At 43.1% G+C, this 20556-nt stretch overlaps 1 protein-coding gene across 2 annotated transcripts in view; it reads right to left on the reverse strand.

Annotated features, from left to right (window-relative positions):
• Nucleotides 1–2533: 2533 nt before the first annotated feature.
• KCNQ4 (potassium voltage-gated channel subfamily Q member 4) overlaps nt 2534–20556 on the reverse strand; it is an 821604-nt gene continuing 803581 nt past the window's right edge. Inside the window, exons 14-15 of one of the 2 annotated variants that reach the window (XM_085648482.1) lie at nt 14662–14800; nt 2534–3100 (exon numbers count right to left, since the gene is read on the reverse strand). In XM_085648482.1, coding sequence (XP_085504608.1) covers nt 2882–3100; nt 14662–14800 — 358 coding nt within the window. In that variant the 3' untranslated portion in view covers nt 2534–2881. The remainder of the gene's footprint in view (nt 3101–14661; nt 14801–20556) is intronic. The other variant, XM_085648483.1, reaches the window with a different exon arrangement.

The following is a 20556-nucleotide window of genomic DNA, read 5'->3' on the forward strand; positions in this document are numbered from 1 at the left end:
TAAAAGAAAATGGACATTTGAGAAGGACAGATGGGGACTCGCCCGGTACCATGCTCTTACAAACAGGAATCATTTTTCATAATTGGACTGGCCTATAGGTATACTATGCGGGTATAATCCCGGCTATAGTGGACGTCAGGGAAATGCTTCGAAGTATCTAGATGTCTCTTGTCGTGGAGCTTCATTCACTCGACTAAATCTCATGGCCTACTTCAGAGGTAGGTTTTGCTGTAGGTATGGCCAAGACAGGAAGGGCACTGTTGTGCTGAACTAACCTGCCATCCGGTAATATGCACCAGATACCACATTGTGGGTATGAGGTTTAAGAGGACGAGGAAGGGATTCATCTAACAGATGAATGAATCAAGCTGAATGTCTGGTTGTCAGGTCCTTTCAATCTGTTTTCGGTCTCAATATCACTTTCTGTCCATATGATTTCAATGACAGTAACTCAAATTGATTGACATGATTTTCTCTTCGCATTTTCAATTCAGCAATTATTTCAAATAATTTCGAATTGATTAAAATAATTATGTCACTATCAAGTTGTTTTCAATTATCAGATTTTGTCAGATTTGTTGGCTCTTTCTGTAAATATTTGTAATGATTCTTACGTTACTTCAACTAGATTTTGTGATTCTGCCACTGCTTGCCTTTCTGGTTTTGTAGAGCTGTTGCTCTTTTCTGAGCCTTTGGCTGTGATTTGTATTCATTAAACTCTATCTTGTTCGATTCGGCTCCTTTGTCTGTGGGGCTGTTACCATGACATTCTGAGGTACAATTCTGTAATTCCATCATTTGCCTTGTCAACGAGGGACATCAGGAGGTCAAAACACTGGGGTTATGTGTTTGAGGGAGTTAGCAGCTTTGGCAAGGAGTGAGAAACTAGACAGTGGGTGAAAACGTGTGTGCAAATACTTTCCCTGCTAGACCCGAGACTTTTGGTGAACTTGCTCGGGGAAAGAAATGTCTGGAACCCTCAAAGCACTCTAGAACATGAAAGGCTGAGGCTCGTGCATAGTTAGCAGTAAAAGAGTCGACTACAAAGGTAATATTTTTACCCAGAATTACTGGTTCATTTGTATTGACAGGCGATCCCGGGCAGAGTCACTCAATTCCCCTTCATGGCCAGGGATGCACTGGACAATTTTATAAACCCTTTTGATTCCTTTTCTGAAACGAAGAGTGCCTCATTCCATGAGAAAAGCTTCCGGCACTAGGGATAACATGCCTCTAGTGGAACTTCGGGACAAGCAGAGCCCTAGTCCTGTCTTGAATGACCTGCAGACCAAGCAGTCTTGCTGGTTTACATTTTTAAATCTGACATGGTGAAGATCACCCTGAGAAATTATTCATGGTGAACAGTTTATGCAGAACCAAGAAAGTTACCGCAGTCAGGGTCATTTAAGACAGGCCAGGCTGCTGCTACTGACAATCCTCCTTGCCACAGTGTTTTCAGTTTTGTTTCCTTTGCATGAGTAGATGGTTAAACATTTCAGTTGTTGTTTGCACCTAACACGCCCCGGTGATCGAGGTCTTCTAGCGCATGGACTTGGTCAGAACCCCTGCTTTTATTTATAGTATCCCACCTAGAGTGGTGTAAGCCCACATCATTAAGGTTATTCCTCCACAGCCTCTCACCCTCCTGTCCCCAGACCACCTTGAGGTTTGAAACATGGATGATGAATATACACACAGAGACGAAGACAGGAGGTCACCTGCTTAGCAAAGCACACCTCACAACCATGAAAACACATTCATTTATGTTGCAATGCCCCTTGGTTTTGCTTTGGGGGGTAAAACTTGCATAGCTAAGGATCTCAGCTCTAGTTCCCCAGCGCCCCAACTCACACCGGGTATAGAGCTTATGGCTGCTCCTGAGTGCATAGTGCAGTGGACGTACCGGTATTTTGGGGAGTGACAGGAATCATTTACATTCCTCCAACCACGGTACATTGTGCTTCTCCCATGCCCAATTCCTCCATCCCTCCCTAAAAAACCATCAATATTTGTGCTGTTCTCACCACAGATTTCCAGATGCGCTAGTTGCCGGCTGCAGAGCAGACCAGCAAGTGCACCTGCCCGCAGGACACAGAAAAAGCAAGCAAACAAATGGAGAGATTCCACAGTTCTCTCACATCTAGTCCCTGTTTCGTGCAAAAAAAAACCTTCTCGTGCACAAATGCCACAGAGATGAGCTTGCATCAGCAAATTCTCTGATACTCAAGAACAAATAGTTCACTTTTTTTGAGGCACTTTCAAAGCGGCTTTTAACAGAGTAGAGTGGGCCATGCGCAGAGCTTCTGCTCGCGTTTGTTCATTAACTTCAAGTCTTTTCAAGTACTGGTTTTCACTGCTCTGCCTTGCAGAGAGCGAGGTGCACACACTGTACATTTTGTGCAGAGAACTTTTATTCAATCGACTACCAAGGAGATGATGTCTTTCATGTAGCCAAGTCGTGGTTGCATGCCACTCTGTTCTTCAACATTGAGAACACGTCTTGGACAATTTCCATAGATTTTCTTTTCTTCTTCTGAGGAGCCCCCTCAAACCTCTGTAATTTATGGAAAATGTTTTCAGTAACTCAGCCTGGAGACATCATACTCCAAGGAATCACCATGAGGGACGTCTGCTCACCCAGTACCAACATCTCTCAGGCATGCCATCTGGACTTGTAGATTTCCTTCAATGTTTTATGAGCATTCAGTAATGTTACATTCTTTTCAATAAATATACCCTTCTCTTGTTGTTTCGATCAGGCAGACGTGTTCATTTCTTCCCGAGTGAAGGAGTTTTAGGGAAGCAAGGGGGCCAGACTGCTATCAGCTAGCAGTTTTCAGTCATTAAAAGTGTGCCACATTCTTCTACTTAGCTGGACACCTCAGTCCATGTTTGCACTGGCAGAGCGTGAGAAGTTTAAGGTTTGGGCTGACATGGAGATATCAGCATGGTCTCCAGGGCTCTGATAGTCTGACGTGAGGTCTTGATCAATCAGTGGTATTTGAAGGGTTGCCAGTGTGAAGGAGCTGACAGATCCTTTCCGTAAGCACTGGCTATAGAAGCCCAGTAACAGGTCCAGCTTGTGTTCTATGGACTGCACCTACAGGGAGAAAAATTAGAACTGTTGACAAATGTTGAAAAGTCTGCAGGGCTGAAGCATCAAACAAAAAATGTAGATATCTTTTATAATTTGTCCATCATTTTAATCATGCATTTGCTCTTTTAGGGCAAAGGAACAGGCTACTTACAAAATCCACAACCTATTATAACCCCACTGAAGTGTTAGATCAAGCCATAATGTACTTATAGATTAGGCACACCTTAAATACATGAAATATGGAGGCGGGGCCACGTAGTCTCGAAGTCAGTACTGCTCTGAAATACACTTACCCTCTCCCTTTTCTAAAAAAACACAGGTACCTTCTCTTGAGAAAAAATCAGAAAACTGTATTGGCAATATAAGAATTAAAACCACTTCCAAACAACAGCAAGACTGCAGAAGAAGCACTGGAAAGAGGACTCTTTCCATCAGGGAGTGAGACAGCCCCATCTAAACGTGCCATTTGCCTTATGAACCTATGAGTCACTTACATGACTCATTATGATTTGGTTTATTAGGGTAACAATTCTATATATTTATAGTTTGCTCTGCCGTGGGTATAATGCTAAATGGCACACAATAAATGAATAATTCTCTAGCCACTGAAAAAATCAAAGGTTACAGGGACATTATAGTTAGGCTTACATTTTACCCGCACAAAACCATAGAAATTCAGCAGTTATAGTCACCTGAGCTATCTATAACGTACACCCCGCTATGCGCTACTTATGACCTCACATATTACATCACTCATGACAGGATCAGTGACATCACAGGTGACATCTCAAATGACATCACTGATGACATCATCCAATGAGTGAAAATGTTTCGTAAATGTTACGGACACTGAAAGATGTACAGTAAGCTCCTGTATAAGTTTTATTACTATTTTGTTTGTACTACTAATGAGTGATACTATTTCTAATATATGTCATCTGAGCGACTGTGAGACCATATGTAGCTGTGTGAGTACCTGTATGGGTCTGTGACTAGGTGTGAGAATGTTTGTATGGGTGAATAAGTGGGTGTGTGAGTTGCTGTAAGGGGGTGAGAGTGGGTGTGTGAGTGGCTGTTTGGGTGGATGTGTGTGTAAGTAGCGGTTTGGGTGAGTGAGCGGGCGTGTGAGATGTTGTATGGTTGGGTGAGTGACTGTGTAAATGGCTCTATGAAAAAAAGAGTGGCTGTGTGAGTGGCTCTATTAGTGGGTGAGTGGGTGTTTGAGTACCCAGTGGCTTCGTAGGTCAGTGTTTGGCTGTTTGAGTCAGTGTTTGGTTAAGTAAGTTGGTGCATGAGTGGCTGTATTAGAGATTCAGTGTCTGTATGGGTGAGTGTGCAGTGTGTAAGTAGTTGTATGGATGAGTGAATATGTTTGTAAGTAGTTGTTTGGGTGTGTGAGAGGGTGTATGAGTAGTTGTATGGGGGAGTGCATGACTGTGCTCAGAGGTTGTAAGGGTGAGTGAATGGCTGTGTGAGTGATTGTATAGTTGAAGAAGTGTGTGGCTGTGTGAGATGTTGTTTGGGTGAGTGAGTGAGTGTCTGTGTCAGTGCCTGTTTAGGTGAGTGAGTGAGTGTTTGAGTGGCTTTACAGTTGAGTGAGTGGGTGTGTCAGTGGTTGTATGGGTCTGTCAATGGGTATGTGAGTATTTGTGTGGGTGTGTTAGTGGGTGTATGAGAGGTTATATGGGGGTGCGAGTATGTGTGTGAGTGGTTCTGTGGATGATGTCATCAGTGATGTCATTTGAGATGTAATCAGTGATGTTACTGACCCTGTCATGAGTGGTGTGATATGTGAGTTCAAAAAGCAGTGCATTGCCGGCTGTACATTATAGTTAGCTCAGGTAACTATAGCTGTTGAATTTCTATGGTTTTGAAAGACTGAAATGTGAGCCTAACTATACCGTCCTTGTAACCTTTGTTTTTTTCAATGAATTTCAAAGGTTTTTAAAAAAATGTATTCTCTTAAATGTATTAAATGTTTAACTTTCATTTTTCTTATTTTTTTTAGAAAAATTCAAACCTTTCCAGTAAATTTATTATAACAACACCTTTTTTGGGGGGGCTAAAGTGGGGGGGGGGTTGTGTTTTATTGTTTATATCTACATTTAAAGAATATATTATAATATAATTATATAGTTGTCATTATTTAGGACTTTTTTGTATTTCTACTTTTTTGGGGGATTTCAAATTGTATTCTTTTCCATTTATAGTTTCTTCGTTTTTTTTATTTGTGCAGTTTTAATTTTTTAAAATATATTATTTAAATGTGTTCTAAGAAAAAAATCAGAAAATTGTGAAAGTTTTTGGAGATAAATATGTAGTTATTTTTATAATTTTCTCTACAATTTTTGAGGTCCGCAGGTTCTTCTGTGGTACCAAAACTGAGTCTGGACCGCAAGAACTCTATGATTTCCTATTCCGATCAGGTGATTGGGAATCTTTGATATTTCACAAAAGTAAATTCTTTATATAGCGTTCACTATTTTGGTGCTTAAAATTAATGGAGACATATTTGAGGTCAATAACTTTTGAAAATACATTTCATTATACGATTACTCACTTAATTTACATTTTTTGCGACCTCACAAATCTGCCGAAGGGCACCACAGATACACACAATTACACAGTGAAACCTGCTCATTTCAATGGCCACATAGGGATCACACCTTTTTATGAATAATAGCACACCCAAAACCTGTTATTTGTATTTGGGCAGTTAGGGAGTAGGAAATTCAAATTGATATCTGTATGGGTATAGGTATGGTAGGAGTGGGTGTGAGATGGGTATGTATGTAATCAGTATGGCTGTATCAGTATGTAAGTGGGTGTGAGAGTGTCCGATTAGGTACATAAGTAGATGTGAAAGTTTCTGTATCAGTATGTAAGTGGGTGTGTGAGTGTCTGTATGGGTATGTGAGTCGGTGTGAGTGTCTGTGTGTGACTGGGTGTGAGGTTATGTGTGGATGTAAGAGTGTCTGTATGGGATATGAGTGGGTGTGAGAGTGCTTGTAAGGGTGTGTCAATGAGTGTGTATGGGTGTGAGAGGATGTAAGAGAATATATATATATATATATATATATATATATATATATATATATATATATATATATATATATATATATATATATATATTCACTCGAACTTCGAAGGCTTACGCAAACTTGTTTCCAACAACAAAGCACAGACCACAAGGTATACCAGCAAAGGTTTTATTCTTTCTTCCCCTCGACCTCTACAGCCATGACGTGTTTCAGCCCGGAGGGGCCTTGATCACATGACACGCTCTGTCAGGTGATTGGTTTTTTTCTAGCTTTTTTTTCTCTTTTTTTCTTTCTTTTTTTACGCAGTGCTTTCAACAGTGCTTTATCACGTGCTTAATAGTGCAAGTGCTTGTATCACCTTATAAACATAAATAAATAATTAATGTTGGCAGGAAAAATAATTATGTGTTTAAAACAACTGTTAAAACACGTTATAAATAACTAAAATTGTTTACAATGCAGGCAAATTAAATAAATATTTCAATTTTGTTAAAATGACGTATTTTAGTCACATAACATATTGGTAAGTTTGCAATTGGAGTGTTGTCTGCATAAATGCACTGAAAGTGACTGGCCGTTGGATTGTTAAAAGCGAAGTAAAATTGCAGTATAAATACTAAGGGCCCGATTCACAGAACTAACTTAAGACAAAATCCTAAACTTACTACCATTTTTGTATTCACAGAAAGCACTTACTCATTTTGGTATTCACAGAAGGCACTTACTCATTTCGGTATTCACAGAAGTTAGGAGTCCTAACTTTAGGACTCCTAAATGCCTTCTGTGAATACCGAAAGTCTTAAAATTAGGATTTTTCTCAGTTTAGTAGTAGTACAGTTAGGACTCCTAACTTTAGGACTCCTAAATGCCTTCTGTGAATACCGAAAGTCTTAAAATTAGGATTTTTCTCAATTTAGTAATAGTAAAGTTAGGACTCCTAACTTTAGGACTCGTAAATGCCTTCTGTGAATACCGAAAGCCTTAAAATAAGGATTTTTCTCAGTTTAGTAGTAGTATAGTTAGGACTCCTAAACTGAGAAAAATCCTAATTTTAAGACTTTCGGTATTCACAGAAGGCATTTAGGAGTCCTAAAGTTAGGACTCCTAACTTCTGTGAATACCGAAGTGAGTAAGTGTCTTTTGTGAATACCAAAATGAGTAAGTGCCTTCTGTGAATACCAAAATGGTAGTAAGTTTAGGATTTTGTCTGAAGTTAGTTCTGTGAATCGGGCCCTTTAACTTCAAACCAACAATTCAATAGCCCCTCCAATAGAATTGCAAAGTATACTTATTCAGAAACAAGATGTTACATAATAATTTGCTAAACGGTTTCCTGTCTTTAAAGTACATTAATAAAGTGCAAGTGCCAATTACTGTATAAGATCCCTGAATTTAATAAAAGTGATAATGATAAAACCGTATAAAATACCTATAAAAAACCTCTAAAATCACCCCTATGTGCAAAATAGTAACATAATAAAATTTAGCGGTGTTGGCGGCGGATATGTCTGCTGGATGATTAACATGTGCTGACTATTGTCTAGAAGTGTCATACATCCAGTATCCTATAGGATTGTATCTATTCAGATAACATAGCAAAGTATATGCTACTTAAAGGCATGTATGCAGCTCCTCAGTTGCGTTGAGACCTCTGGGATGTTTTGTATCTAAATTTAGAATGTATTTAGTTTCCATGAGTCTCAACTCTTTTTGTCTGTTTCCCCCTCTCTTGTTATACGGAATAGAATCAATTAAAAAGTAGGTAAGGCCAGTTGGATCAGCGTTGTGTGTCTCATTAAAGTGTCTAGCTACTGGATATAGCTGATCCCTGTTTTTGATTGCTCTTATGTGCTGCAGTCTCCGCTTGTGCGCTTGTAAAATGGTACTGCCAAAATATTTGAGACCACAGGGACACTGCAACACATAAATCACATATTCTGATTTACAGTTCAGGGCTTTAGTAATTAATTTTTCATCATCATTGAAAGGCGATGTGTAAGATGTCTGGTTAAGACCATGTTTGCATGCTTTGCAAACCTTACATCTGAAAAAACCCTTTCTTTGGGCTAGCCAAGTGTTAGTGTTGGTACTGGCAGGGTCATTTTGTACTAAAATATCCTTCATAGATGAAGCCCTACTATATGTGATAGCTGTTTTTTTTTGTCAAAGTATGACCTATGATAGGGTCACTTAAGACCAACGGCCAGTTTTTAGTAATCAATTTTTTGATTTCTTTGTCATGTTTGCTAAATTGGATGATGAATCTGAAAGTATCCTCTTGTTCATTCATCCTATATTTAGCATTTGGTGCAAGCAAAGATTCCCTGGACTTGCTTCTACTTTTAAGAATAGCATTGTCTAGACATTTAGTAGTGTAGCCCCTTTCCTGGAATCTTTTTTTGCTGTTGTCTTGTTCCTTGAAGAGGTCATTGTCATTGCTACAGATGCGTCTCAGCCTAAGCATCTCACCATAAGGAATACTATTGATGAGATGCCTAGGGTGAGCACTGCCCGCATGCAGCGTGGTGTTGCCTGCCGTCGGCTTCCTGTGTAGCCTGGTCTCAATTTTCCCATTTTGGATATAGACTTCAACATCTAGAAAGTTTACATTTGTCTCACTGATAGATGCCGTGAACTCTAGATTCAGAGCATTGTTATTTAGTTGACTCAGGAACTCTTCTGCTTCTGCTTCTGTCTTTGACCCCTCCCAAATTATGAAAAGGTTGTCTATATATCTCCACCAAACTTTGATGTTTTTAGTTACATACTTATTGTATTGATTGGGGAGGACCAGCTCTTCCCACCAACCCATGTGGAGACAGGCGTAGCTGGGGGAAAAACTGGGCCTCATTGATACACCTCACAATTGTTGGTACAGGATATTTTGGAACAAGAAATAATTGTTTTTTAAACGAAATTCCACCATATTAACAATCATAGTGCTATGTTCACTGTATTAGTATCCTTTTTTAGCCAAATAAAAATCAATAGCCTTTAAACCATCTCTATGATTGATTGGCGTATATAGAGATGTAACGTCTGCATTTTGCGATGCAGGGCACACTACTTAAATTCGTTTTATTTATTTAATTGTTTACTTACCTGCAATTATCCATATTCCGGTTTTTAGAACCCCCCACACTGCCCCTCCCCCGCCCCGTCTTTCGGCCCCATGTAACTCCCTCCACGGGCCGCGGCTGGTCAATGGTGACCAGCGCTGCAAAATGAAATAAAGTCCTTTTTAATTTACCGTAATGTGTGCAGCTCAATCCTTTCTCCAGTAGAGAGGTTCTTCGCGATATATATATATATATATATATATATATATTACCTACTGGTGGTCGCCAGTAGGTAGTTATAGTTAGGACCTATTATCCATAGGAAAATCGTAACATTCTATTCCCAATAACTTTGGAGCCGTTTGACGAATCTTTGCAGAATTTTCAAAACTAATGGCACGTTCCAGTCAGCTCCTATCCTGAAAGTTTGGGGGAGATTAGTCAAGCGGGGGCCGAGAAAAAAGGGGGGTCCTAAAACGCATTTTCCGCATGATATTTCCCATAGGAAATTTAAGACATGGCTACAGCCCGAACTGCTGAATGGAATTACACCAAATTTTGCAAAAAGGTAGCCCTTGGTTCAGAAAGTGCCCTTTTTTTAAATGGTGTAAATCCGTTCAGTAGTTCCTGAGAAATTCAAAAAATAGTGGTGAAAAAATCATTTTCACATAGGAAAGTTTAGACACTGTTATAGCAAAAACTGATGAACGGATTTACACTAAATTTGGCAAAAAGGTGCCGCTTGGCTCAGAAAGCGACCTTTTTAAAAATGGTGTAAATCCGTTCAGTAGTTTTTGACAAATAATGAATTAAAGATAGTGATATCTAGAGGCACGGAGGATCCGCGCACCCTCCCGATCACGAGCTTCATGCTAATTGGATGTCAACACTTCAATCCAGGAAGTGTTGGCAGCCATCTTGTGCCTCGGTAGAACCGACGCACAAGAAAAAAACAAACGCGCAAACACGAAAAGGGGGCAGGGTAGAATAACCCTGACCCCCTAGGCCTGATCAGGGGGTCCCACAGGGACAAATCGCGGGATGCACGGAGGCTCCGCGGATCCAGCCACGAAAATAAAAAAAACAAAGAGCGGGCTCCCGCGCTTCGTTTAAATAAAGCCCCCGGGTGGACCAGGTCCTGGGGACAGAAAAAACAAAGTGTGGGTGGGACCCCAATCCGCCCCACACTGCCCTGGGGACCGCCACCCCCTGGGCCTTTGCAGAAAGATTTGCGGAGGGCACATGGCCCCCCAGGAACCCCAGGGACCGCCACCTTCCAGGGCTTTGATTTTTTGTGGGGGGGCATCCAAGCCCCCCAGGCCCCGGGGACCGCCACCACCGGGGCTTTTATTAATACATTTGTGGGGGACCACACAGCCCCCTCTGCCCCGGGGCTCTTTTAAAAAAAAATATTCCTGTGTGGGGGGGCTCGAGCCCCCACACACACCCGGGGACCGCCACCTCCCCGGGGCTCTAATTATTAAAATTGGGGGGTCCGTGATGGACCCCAAGCCCTGGGGACCACCACCCCCTGGGGATTTGCAAATGGTGGAAGGGAGTGCCCACCCCGGGGACACCTGCTGTTTGCTATGGCAGGGCGGGAGTCTCGTGGCTCCCGCTCTGTCATAGCACACTCTGCTTTGGTTTCCCTGCTCTCTCTTCCAAAAACCACAGCCGATTGCTTTTCCACACGGGGAGCTGTATCTTAGCAGCTCCCCATGTGGAAAAGCAATGCCGGCTCTCGCACGAGGCAGGGAGCCGGCGGGACCGTGGGGGGATTGGGGACCCCTCCATGATCCCCAACGGAGAGGGCCAGCCCGGGGGATGGGGTCCCCGGGGCTAGAAGTGGCCCGGGAGGGGGGCCACGCAGCCCCCCTCCTCAAAAAAAAAGCAAAGCCCGGCCCCGGGGGATGGGGTCCCCGGGGCCATAAATGGCCTGAGGAGGGGGGGCAATGCCCCCTCCAAATAAATTAAAAAGAAAAACTGGCCATTCCCCGGGGGATGGGGTCCCGGGGCCGATTATGGCCTCGGGAGCGGGGCCACGTGGCCCCCTTCCAATTTTTTTCACAAAGAAATAATAAAATAGGGGTCAGGCCCTGGAGGATGGGATCCCCAGGGCCAATAGAATAGGAAAAGAAGGGGGGCCACACAGCCTCCCTTCTTAAAAATAAAAATTTTAAAAAAAGACCAACATCGTGCGGGAGGCCCCGCCCCCCCGGCAGCACCCTGCAAACGCACCCCCTGGCACGTGTGCAGATGGGGAACTAATTCCCCTTGAATACTGGGGGTCCCTGGGGGCCAACTAGCCCACCAGGTACGTCCAGTATGCACCAGGGAGGTGCGTTGCAGAGAGGTGTTCAGAGGCCAAGCCCCTTTTTACACCTCTCTGCAACGCAGCTCTGTGGTGCTTAATGGAGGTACCTGGTGGGCTAGTTGCACCACAGGGACCCTCAGGATTCAAGGGGAGTTAATCCCCCAACTTAAAACACGCCACGGGGCGCGTTTGCACAGTGGTGAAGGGAGGGGTAGGGGCCTGAGGTGACATGTGTGCAAACACGCCCTGTGGCGCGTTTTCAGTTGGGGAATTAATTCCTCTTCAATCCTGAGGTCCCCTGGGGGCCAACAATCCCACCAGGTACCTCCAGTAAGCGCCACGAAGCTGTGTTGCAGTGTTGTAAAAAGGGGCGTGGCCTCTGAACATCAGTGATGTCACTGACCATGTCATGAGTGATGTAACATGTGACGTCATCAGCAGTGCATTGCGGGGGTGCGAGTTATAGTTAGCTGAACTAACTATAACGGGGGAATTTCAATGGTTTTGTACAAGTCAAATGTCCAACTAACTATAACGCCCCTGAAACCTATGGCTTTTTCAGTGAATATATATATATATAACACGCGGCGGGTGCCTCTGGGCGGGGGGTGGGTCTGCCAATGTTACACAACAACTACGACAAAGATTCTCGGAGCACTCTCAGGTGTTCAGGTGAGATTTATTTCAGTACATGCATTTCGGCATCGGCCTTCATCAGTACAAAATAAATCCATGGTTTCAACACAGGGTGTGGTTTGTTTAAATATAGTAATATCTTTCCCTATTGGAGGGGCTTCTGACAACTCAATTGGTGGCATCTCTTTCATCGAGGGTGTGTTTTCCAGGGAACAGAAAGGTAATGTCCCACAATGCAACATTCGCTTCCATTCATTGTGTCCCAATCAGTAATTTTTCTTTTACCATTTTTCTGTTCCCTTCCATCTCGCTGCCACTTCAGTCATTCCCTTCATCTCTCACTTGCTGTGTCTATGTCCCTCGCCTGCTGCGTATGGATTTCACAGGACCGCCGCAGGTGTCTCTCACATGGCAGAGCACCATGGATTTGTATAATCCACGTCCTTTCGATCGGCGGTGATCCTGCTGGCAGCAGTTCAGACGGCAAACATAAAACAATTCCTTGCTTCACCCATACCACGAACACGCGGCGGGTGTCTCCGGGCGGGGGGTGGGTCCGCCAATGTTACACAACAACTACGACAAAGATTCTCTGAGAACGCTCGGGAGTTCAGTTGAGATTTATTCCAGTAAATGCATTTCGGCATCGGCCTTCATCAGTACAAAATAAATCCATGGTTTCAACTAAGGGTGGGCGTAGTGGGCGTAGTGGGGCTACGTGAAGCAGCACGTAGTGTGCCCAAATCTACGCACACTACGCGCTTCGCGTAGCCCCACTACGTGCCACCCACCTCCCGCCCGCCCTTCTTTTAAATAATATAAGCATTGAAAAATAAATTAAAATAAGTCGACTTACCCGTAAGCGCGGCGTCTCCGGGGCTCCCTCTTTCTGTTTCTAATTTCTTCTGGCAAATGCGCATGCACGGACGCCCGCGCATGCGCATTTCTCGCGAGAAATGCGCATGCGCGGGTGTCCGCGCATGCGCATTTGCCAGAAGAAATTAGAAACAGAAAGAAGGAGCCCCGGAGACGCCGCGCTTACGGGTAAGTCGACTTATTTTAATTTATTTTTCAATGCTTATATTATTTAAAAGAAGGGCGGGCGGGAGGTGGGTGGCGGGTGGCAAGCAGCTACGCTTCGCCCTCGGCGTGTGCGTAGCGCTGCCCTGCTTCGCCTACTTCGGAAAGTGCGAAGCAGGCAGCGCTACGTACACTACGTGGGCGAAGCGTAGTGCTACGCCCGGGGTTAGTTTCAACACAGCATGTGGTTTGTTTAAATACAGTAATATATAAATATATATATATATATATATAAATATATATACATGTATCCCATACCGAGATCCGTGGATTTATACAGGGGTCACGCTGTGCCCTGGAATGGATCTGGGGGTTTTGCGAGTGACCCAAAAAAAGTTTTGGGGAATTTTGCTGCCCATTAAACATGCTTTCACCTCATTTATAAAATACACAAGGGGCCAAGAAAGCTCTCACCTAACCCCTTCAATTAGTATGCAAGCAACTTTTCAGCCCTAGGGACCGTTTCCTGAGATATAGAATGGCGGCCGCAACTTTTCTGTGAAGGTGTGGCCAACCAATCAGGACCTTGCTTTGGAGCACAGAGGCGTGGAACCCCCGCAGATGGTTTCACAGAGGATCTGCGTCCTACATACACAAAATTCGATTTTTAGTTAATATCTCAAAAACTACTTAATGGATTTACATCAAATCACAAAAAGCACGCATTCTGGACAAAAGGTTGCTTTCTGCTAAATTTGGTGTAATTCCGTCCAGAGGTTCGGGCTGTTGCCGTGTCTAAAATCTCTATGGGAATTAACACGGGGAAAATAAATTTTAGGACCCCCCCTTTTTCTCAGACCCTGCTTGACAGATCACCACAAAACTTTCAATACAGCAGCTGTACTGAGAGTTAAACTAATTTTTAAAGTTTCAAGAAGATTTGTCAAATGGCACCAAAGTTATTGCCAAAACAAAAAAACACTTTTCCTATGGAAAGTAGGTCCTAACTATAACTGCCTATTGGCAACCGCCAGTAGGTAATAATGACTCCACCACATCTTCTTCATTAGAGTCTTTGTAATTTGTGTATGATATGTATGCACCTTCTGCTCACCAGCAACCTCTGGACAGGAAAAGGAAGGTGAAAACAGGGAGCCATTAAGGGCAAGAACAAAGAGGTGGTAGGCCATTACTGGCAGCAATAGGTAGGGGGCTGAGTTACCAAGAGAAGCAGCTAGAAGAGGAAGCACTTCAAGTGACGTCAAGGACAGGGTAAAAGATGAAATAGGAAGCCTGGCTTGAAGTTCAGAAGAGTGAAGAAAGGCAAAGGCAATGATGAAAGATTCATGAAGATCACTTGTGTGAAGTGGCCCAGAGTGTACACCTGATTATGGGAGGACAGGACAGAAGGACAAAAGTAGATCAAGCGAGGGGTCTTGTCTTTCTCCCCATGTGACGCTTGCACCCATTCCCTTGACGTCACCTCATACTCACTTGCTTCTCCACTTTCACCACTCGCCCCATCATGCTCAGCTCATCAGCAGCATCCATATCTGTAGGTGCTGCCTTATCGCCCTTTTCACGTGACTTCTTATCGATGGCAATTGGTCCCCTTCCGATGATCTGGTCCACTCTAAACAACCACCAAAAAGCAAGCAACTTATTACTTGAATTGATTCATTCATTATTACATATATGGTGCACATTATGATAATGCCTCTTGGCACTGATGACACAGTAGTACTAAATGGTACCTGTTTTGTAGAATGATGGGCAGATGTGATCCCCATCAAAAGTCCATCCTTTAACTTCCCTGATAAACACTTCTTGGCAGCAGGTACTAACAATGAGTACCTATGCTTATTCATCTCATCAACCTTCATAATAAATGTTTTGTCTCTGGCAATGTCATATGATAATAATACATTTTAAAAATAGTCATTTGTGAGACAGAGGCATTCATATTGCACAAGTCTGTCTCCTATTTGTACTACACTCTTCCTCAGAAACTCATAAATGCTACATTTTCTCGAGTTGACCTTTTTACTAGTCATACTAAGTATTATGTTCTCCTCTTATTTACCTTATGAATGCAGAAAGCACTGGGCATCCTAGTACTGGAAAAATATTCACTGGATTCTGACCGCCAGAGAATAGTGACCTAATCCCCAAATTCGCCATTCTGGGTAAGATTGTAGAGATCACTGCTATGACTAATCTACTATTATCCAGTGTATAATAAACTATCACATAGATGCCAGTCCTGATTACAATCCTTTATTGTGCTGAAACTATATCTTCCTTTAGTCTTGATAAGCTACTTTCAGCACACAGTGCTGTGGACCCCAGAGTGACCTAAAGGGCTAGTCTGCTGAACTCCTGCTCTGAGCCTCAGGGACATAAAAGGCTCCCCAACAGCTACTGGTTCCAGCTGCCGCAAGTTCTTGACCCCAAGTGATGACTCTCAGGTCCTGGACCCTTGGTGTGGCTCACAGGCTCTTGAAATCAAGCTTTTGGGCACTTTGCGACCACAAACGGACCTGTTTGCACCAAGACCATACTGCTTGCACCAAACATCAGAAGGAGACGCCGGTAGCACATCTCTTCACACACCAGCATCGACAGCACGCAGAGGACAGCCAATGCGAAGCTCCTGCCCGCTCGCCTAAGATGCCCGGCCTGCCCTTCGCACCATGCTGACTACAGCCTGCGACTCTCTCCTTGCTCCCCACGAAACTCTCCGACGTGAACGGGGCTCTTGGTACAAAAGTTGAGAAGGTAAAACTTCAGCTGGACTAATTTGGGACTGTATCTGACCTGCGATTCTTTGCGGTTAGTCTAAACTCTTGACTCAGCCACGATTGGTGTTTTCTGCTTTTAGGTGCTATTTTTCACTTTAGTTGAAAAAAATTTATAACTCAGTCCCACCGATTGGATTTTGTCATTTTTGTCTTGTTTTATTTACATTTTGCTCTATTTTCCTAATGTGGTGAGGGATCTTTTGTGTGGTGTTTTCACAGTGTTACTGTTTGAAGTGTTGCACAAATATTTACACATTGTTTCTAAGTTAAGCCTGCCTGCTCTGTGCCAAGCTACGAGGGGGTTGAGCACAGGTAAATTTGGGGTTTGCTTGTGCCTTACCCTGACTAGGATTATAGCTGCTACTCAATCAGAGCTCACATCCCAGTCAACCAGCAAGCCATTTCCTAACAGACATGAAGAATTATTGCATTTTTGCAGATAGTAGGATTGTTTATTACTTACAAAATCACTTGAGAAGATTCCTAAGCATTTCCAAGCCTACCTCTGTCTCTGCTAGAGTTTCTGACCCTAGGTAATAGTGTCTAGTGAATATGTGGGCTGATCTCCATGTAGCAGCTCTGCAGATATCAAAGATGGGTAAATTCCTAATCCAACCCGTAGTAGCTGCTTTTCTTCTAGTGGAATAGGCCTTGGGTTTACCAGTTAAGGGCCTATTTGCTAGTTGATAACATATTATCGATTTACATGCTCCTAAGTGTCTTGCGATGGATTGTTGAAGTAGCTGGTACTTGTCAAATGAGACTGCAATTAACAAATAACTGTTTTGTTTTTCTGATGCTCTTATATTTGTCCAAGTAAAATCTGAACACTCACCTCAGGGAACATCTAGGCTAGGGTAGACAGGTTAAGAAAACAGGTCAGGAGAGTGATGGTTTGATTGATGTGGAAATAAGACACTTCTTTTGGTAAGAAAGAGGGTTGAGCTCCAAATACAACCCTATCAAAGTGAAAAATAGGACAAGAGTCTTCTGTTGACAAAGCCTGTAATTCAATGACCCTTTTTGCAGACTTAATTGAATTCAAAATATCAGTGTTACATGAAGGATGCTGCAATGTAGCTCTAAATGTGAGTTCAAATAGGGGCCCATTAATATATACACTATTAACTTAAGTTCCCAAGGTGGATATGGTCTTTTTACTGGTGAATAGACTTTCTTGAGTCCTTGTAGAAAAAAAAAAAATTTAAGATCAAGAACTTTGTTTTACAGTAAGTACTTTTTGAGATTAGATTTTTTCAAGTTCGTAAAATAACTCACTTTTGTGCGCAATTATCCACCATTGAAGTCAGCTGGAGAAAACAGAAAAAGACATATAAAATCATACAGTTGGATTTTGAGGTTCACTTCCAGGATTCAGGTAAGTAACATGGCCAGGCCCAATGTTTCACAAAAGGATTCTTAAGAGCATGGGTGCTGAGGTCGTTGGTAGCTGGCGCACCACGAAGAATGGGACCACCTGAAAACACCCTGCACAAGGAGACCTAAAGGTAAGTCTGAGGGGCCCCACTCGTGGGAGTAGGTCACAAGGGCCTCAGGACCACAGGACCACAGGAGCACAGCTCTCCCAGGCCGGACAGGCTGTATGCAGAGCAGATAGGTAAGCTGGGTGGCGTGCATCAAGATGTCCTTGCGGACAGGGGCAGGCAGCTTGAAGAGACGATTTCAGGACAGCTGAGCCACTCATGAAGTGAGTGTCAGGGGTTTCAATGTCCCTTGACAGGTGCTTGCTTCCTGGGCAGTTGGAGTCCGAATTGGATTCTTTGTCTCAGTGGATGCTGAAGAGGGTCTGGTACGTCAGGTATTGGTGCGGCACAGCTCTGGTAGAACCTGGTGCCTCCACACTTGAAGGGGATACAGATTTGATCACACTGGGCTGGTATTGCTGGGGAGCAGCAAGTCGGGAAACTGAATTCTGCAGGTTCAGAGCCTGCAGACTATGGGGGAGTAGTATTTCCACTCCAAAAGTGTTCTTTGGTGATTTGTCATAGGCTGCAGGGTTCCAAGGTTCTTGGAGGCCTCACAGTTGCAGGATGAGCCAGCACAACACGAGTGTCAAGTCCTTATGCAGCAGGCAGGGGTTGGTGTCAATTTTCTGCAGTAGGGCTTCAGTCCTCAGGTCAGCAGCTATTTTAGTCCTTATCTTCTTTGTGTCCATTGAATCTAAGTTGTAAGGTCCAGGGATGCCACCTAAATACTAACTTTAGGGTGTTAAAGGAGGTGACAGGCAGTAGCCAATGGCTACCTACCTTTAGGGTGTCTATACCCTCTCAGTGACCACTTCCTGTGGGAAGAGGCACTACCCTGCCTATAATTGGCTAGTTCCCTCTCATATCAAGATGGTGGAAAATTAAGAGTGGGCTCCACATCAACTGCCCCACCTTAGGTATGGTGCTGGCTGCATGGGGACCTACCTCCTAATTGAACTGATTTTCCCACCTGTCCTCCCGCAAATTGTGGAGCAGGTCAGGGTTGTTGGCATCTTCCACTATCTGGAGATGCCTGGGTCGCCTTTCAAAGGCAGCATCACCTTTGACACTTCCCCCATTGGACTGTCTTCCTGGGGGAGGTGTGAGGCATGTCCACCTACAGCAGGCTTTGTTCCTGGCCTCTGAGAGCGCTGGCTCTCTCCCCATGAGGTCGGAAACATGTCTGGTGGAGGCAGGCTCGCTAAGACTAGTCAGAGACCACACAAGTGCTTGGTAGGTTTTCAGGGGACCTTCTAAGGTGTCCCCTGTGAGCATTTATTAATAAAAACCAACACTGGAATCCATGAGGATTTATTAAGACAAGATGGTTGGTATCAAATATCTTAAGGTACTGTGAAGCTATCATGGAGCTAGAAAACCCGTAATGACAAGTATCCAGCACATGCACTCTTTATGGCTTTCCTGTGCACTTACAATATCAAAGAATGGCTCAGCCATTGCAGGGTCATATTTGCTAATGTAGATATGTCCACACATGGGATACAGTGCACCCTGCCTTAGGGCTGTAAGGCCTACAGTAGGGATCACTTACTTATACCTCATGTAGTGTATGGGGGCATGGCACACTGGGCTGTGTGGCATGTTGACTCTTCGGTTTTCTCTGCACCAAGACACGCAGCCTGCATTGGCAGTTTGCATGGTCTTGATCAGGGGTCTCTGGGGTGGCACAATTTGTGCTGCAGCTCCAGTGGACCCTCTTCAGTCCCAATGCCTTAGGTACCAGGAGTGCTATTTGCTAGGGACTTACAAGGGTTGCTGAAGTTGTGTCAATCGTGGTACGGTTTTAGGCAAAGAACACTGGTACTGGGAACCTGGTCAGCAAGGACCCAGCACACCTCCATCAAAGTTGCATCAAAACACAGGCTAAAAGTGTGTGTGGGAGGTACTGCAACAAGAAACCAGTTCCTCACAACTACAATCTGTCTTGCAATCTTTTTTTGAAAATGAACTCCTTTCAAGAGATTTTTTCCGGTCATACCATCATGTTAGTAATGTTGAGATTGCTATTATTCTGTGAATGTCCTCCTAATGTCCTCTCTTTTGGGACCATTTGTCCTTGAGACTAGATATATGCAGGATTCCATGGATCTTAAGAGTGATGCAACCTGGCAAGCTGATGGTTTGGGATTACTTCTTAGATGATGACATTTTTCTAGACTAGATGACACTATCTCCTCCAAAGGACATACACTTTCATTTTTTGTGTCTACTTTGACCCCCAAAGCATGTGAGACACTGGACTGGCTTCTGTATTGATGAGTCCATGGGGATTTGTGAGCCAAGCTTATTTAGCAGATTTGCAGTCGTTTGGAAGTCCTTTTCTGCTTGTATTTGAATACTTGACTGAAGGCCATTCATCATAATATGGGTAAGCAAATGTTTTTCTTTTTCTTTTGTGGGCTCAAACAACTTCCATACATTTTGAGACTGTTCTGGAAGTGTACTCGTAATTACTTTCTCTCACTGTGAATCATGTCTGTGATAAATTGAGACTTGAAAGTGAAAATAGGTATCATGGAGATTTATAGAACAAAACAAAATCATCCTCTTTTATATGCAGGAAAAGTTGGTGTAGTGTGAGCATCCAGAATTTTTCCTTGAGGATGATGGTGTTCACCAACATTAAGTCTAGAATCAGTTGAAATTGTTGTTACTGACCTTTCTTTAGTACCAAGAAGTATCTTCAGTGCACTTCTTTGATTTTTGATTCCAAGTGGCAGTGCAGGGACAGAATATCGCCAGACAAATTCTCGTGGTCAAGAATATCGATTTTAGGTAAGTAATATTGATTTAATCAATATTGAAGTGTTTAATATCATTTGCAAAAATATAGTTGTTAAAAAGATCGATTTTTTATTAATGTTATGTATTTTAGTATATATTTTATATGTGTGTGATGTTTATTTTTTTGTATAAGAATTGTTTGCATTTTTATTATATGTGTTAAAAGTTTAGTAATTCTTAATTTTTTTATTTGAATTTTGCTTTTTAGTTCCGTAGCGGGTTGTGGGTTTATAAGGGAATAGGGTGGGAAGTAATTTAATTATATAAAGTGTATTGAATAATTTTTATGTATTAAT

The sequence above is a fragment of the Triturus cristatus genome, chromosome 3_2, assembly GCF_964204655.1.
Source record: "Triturus cristatus chromosome 3_2, aTriCri1.1, whole genome shotgun sequence".
NCBI lineage: Eukaryota > Metazoa > Chordata > Amphibia > Caudata > Salamandridae > Triturus > Triturus cristatus.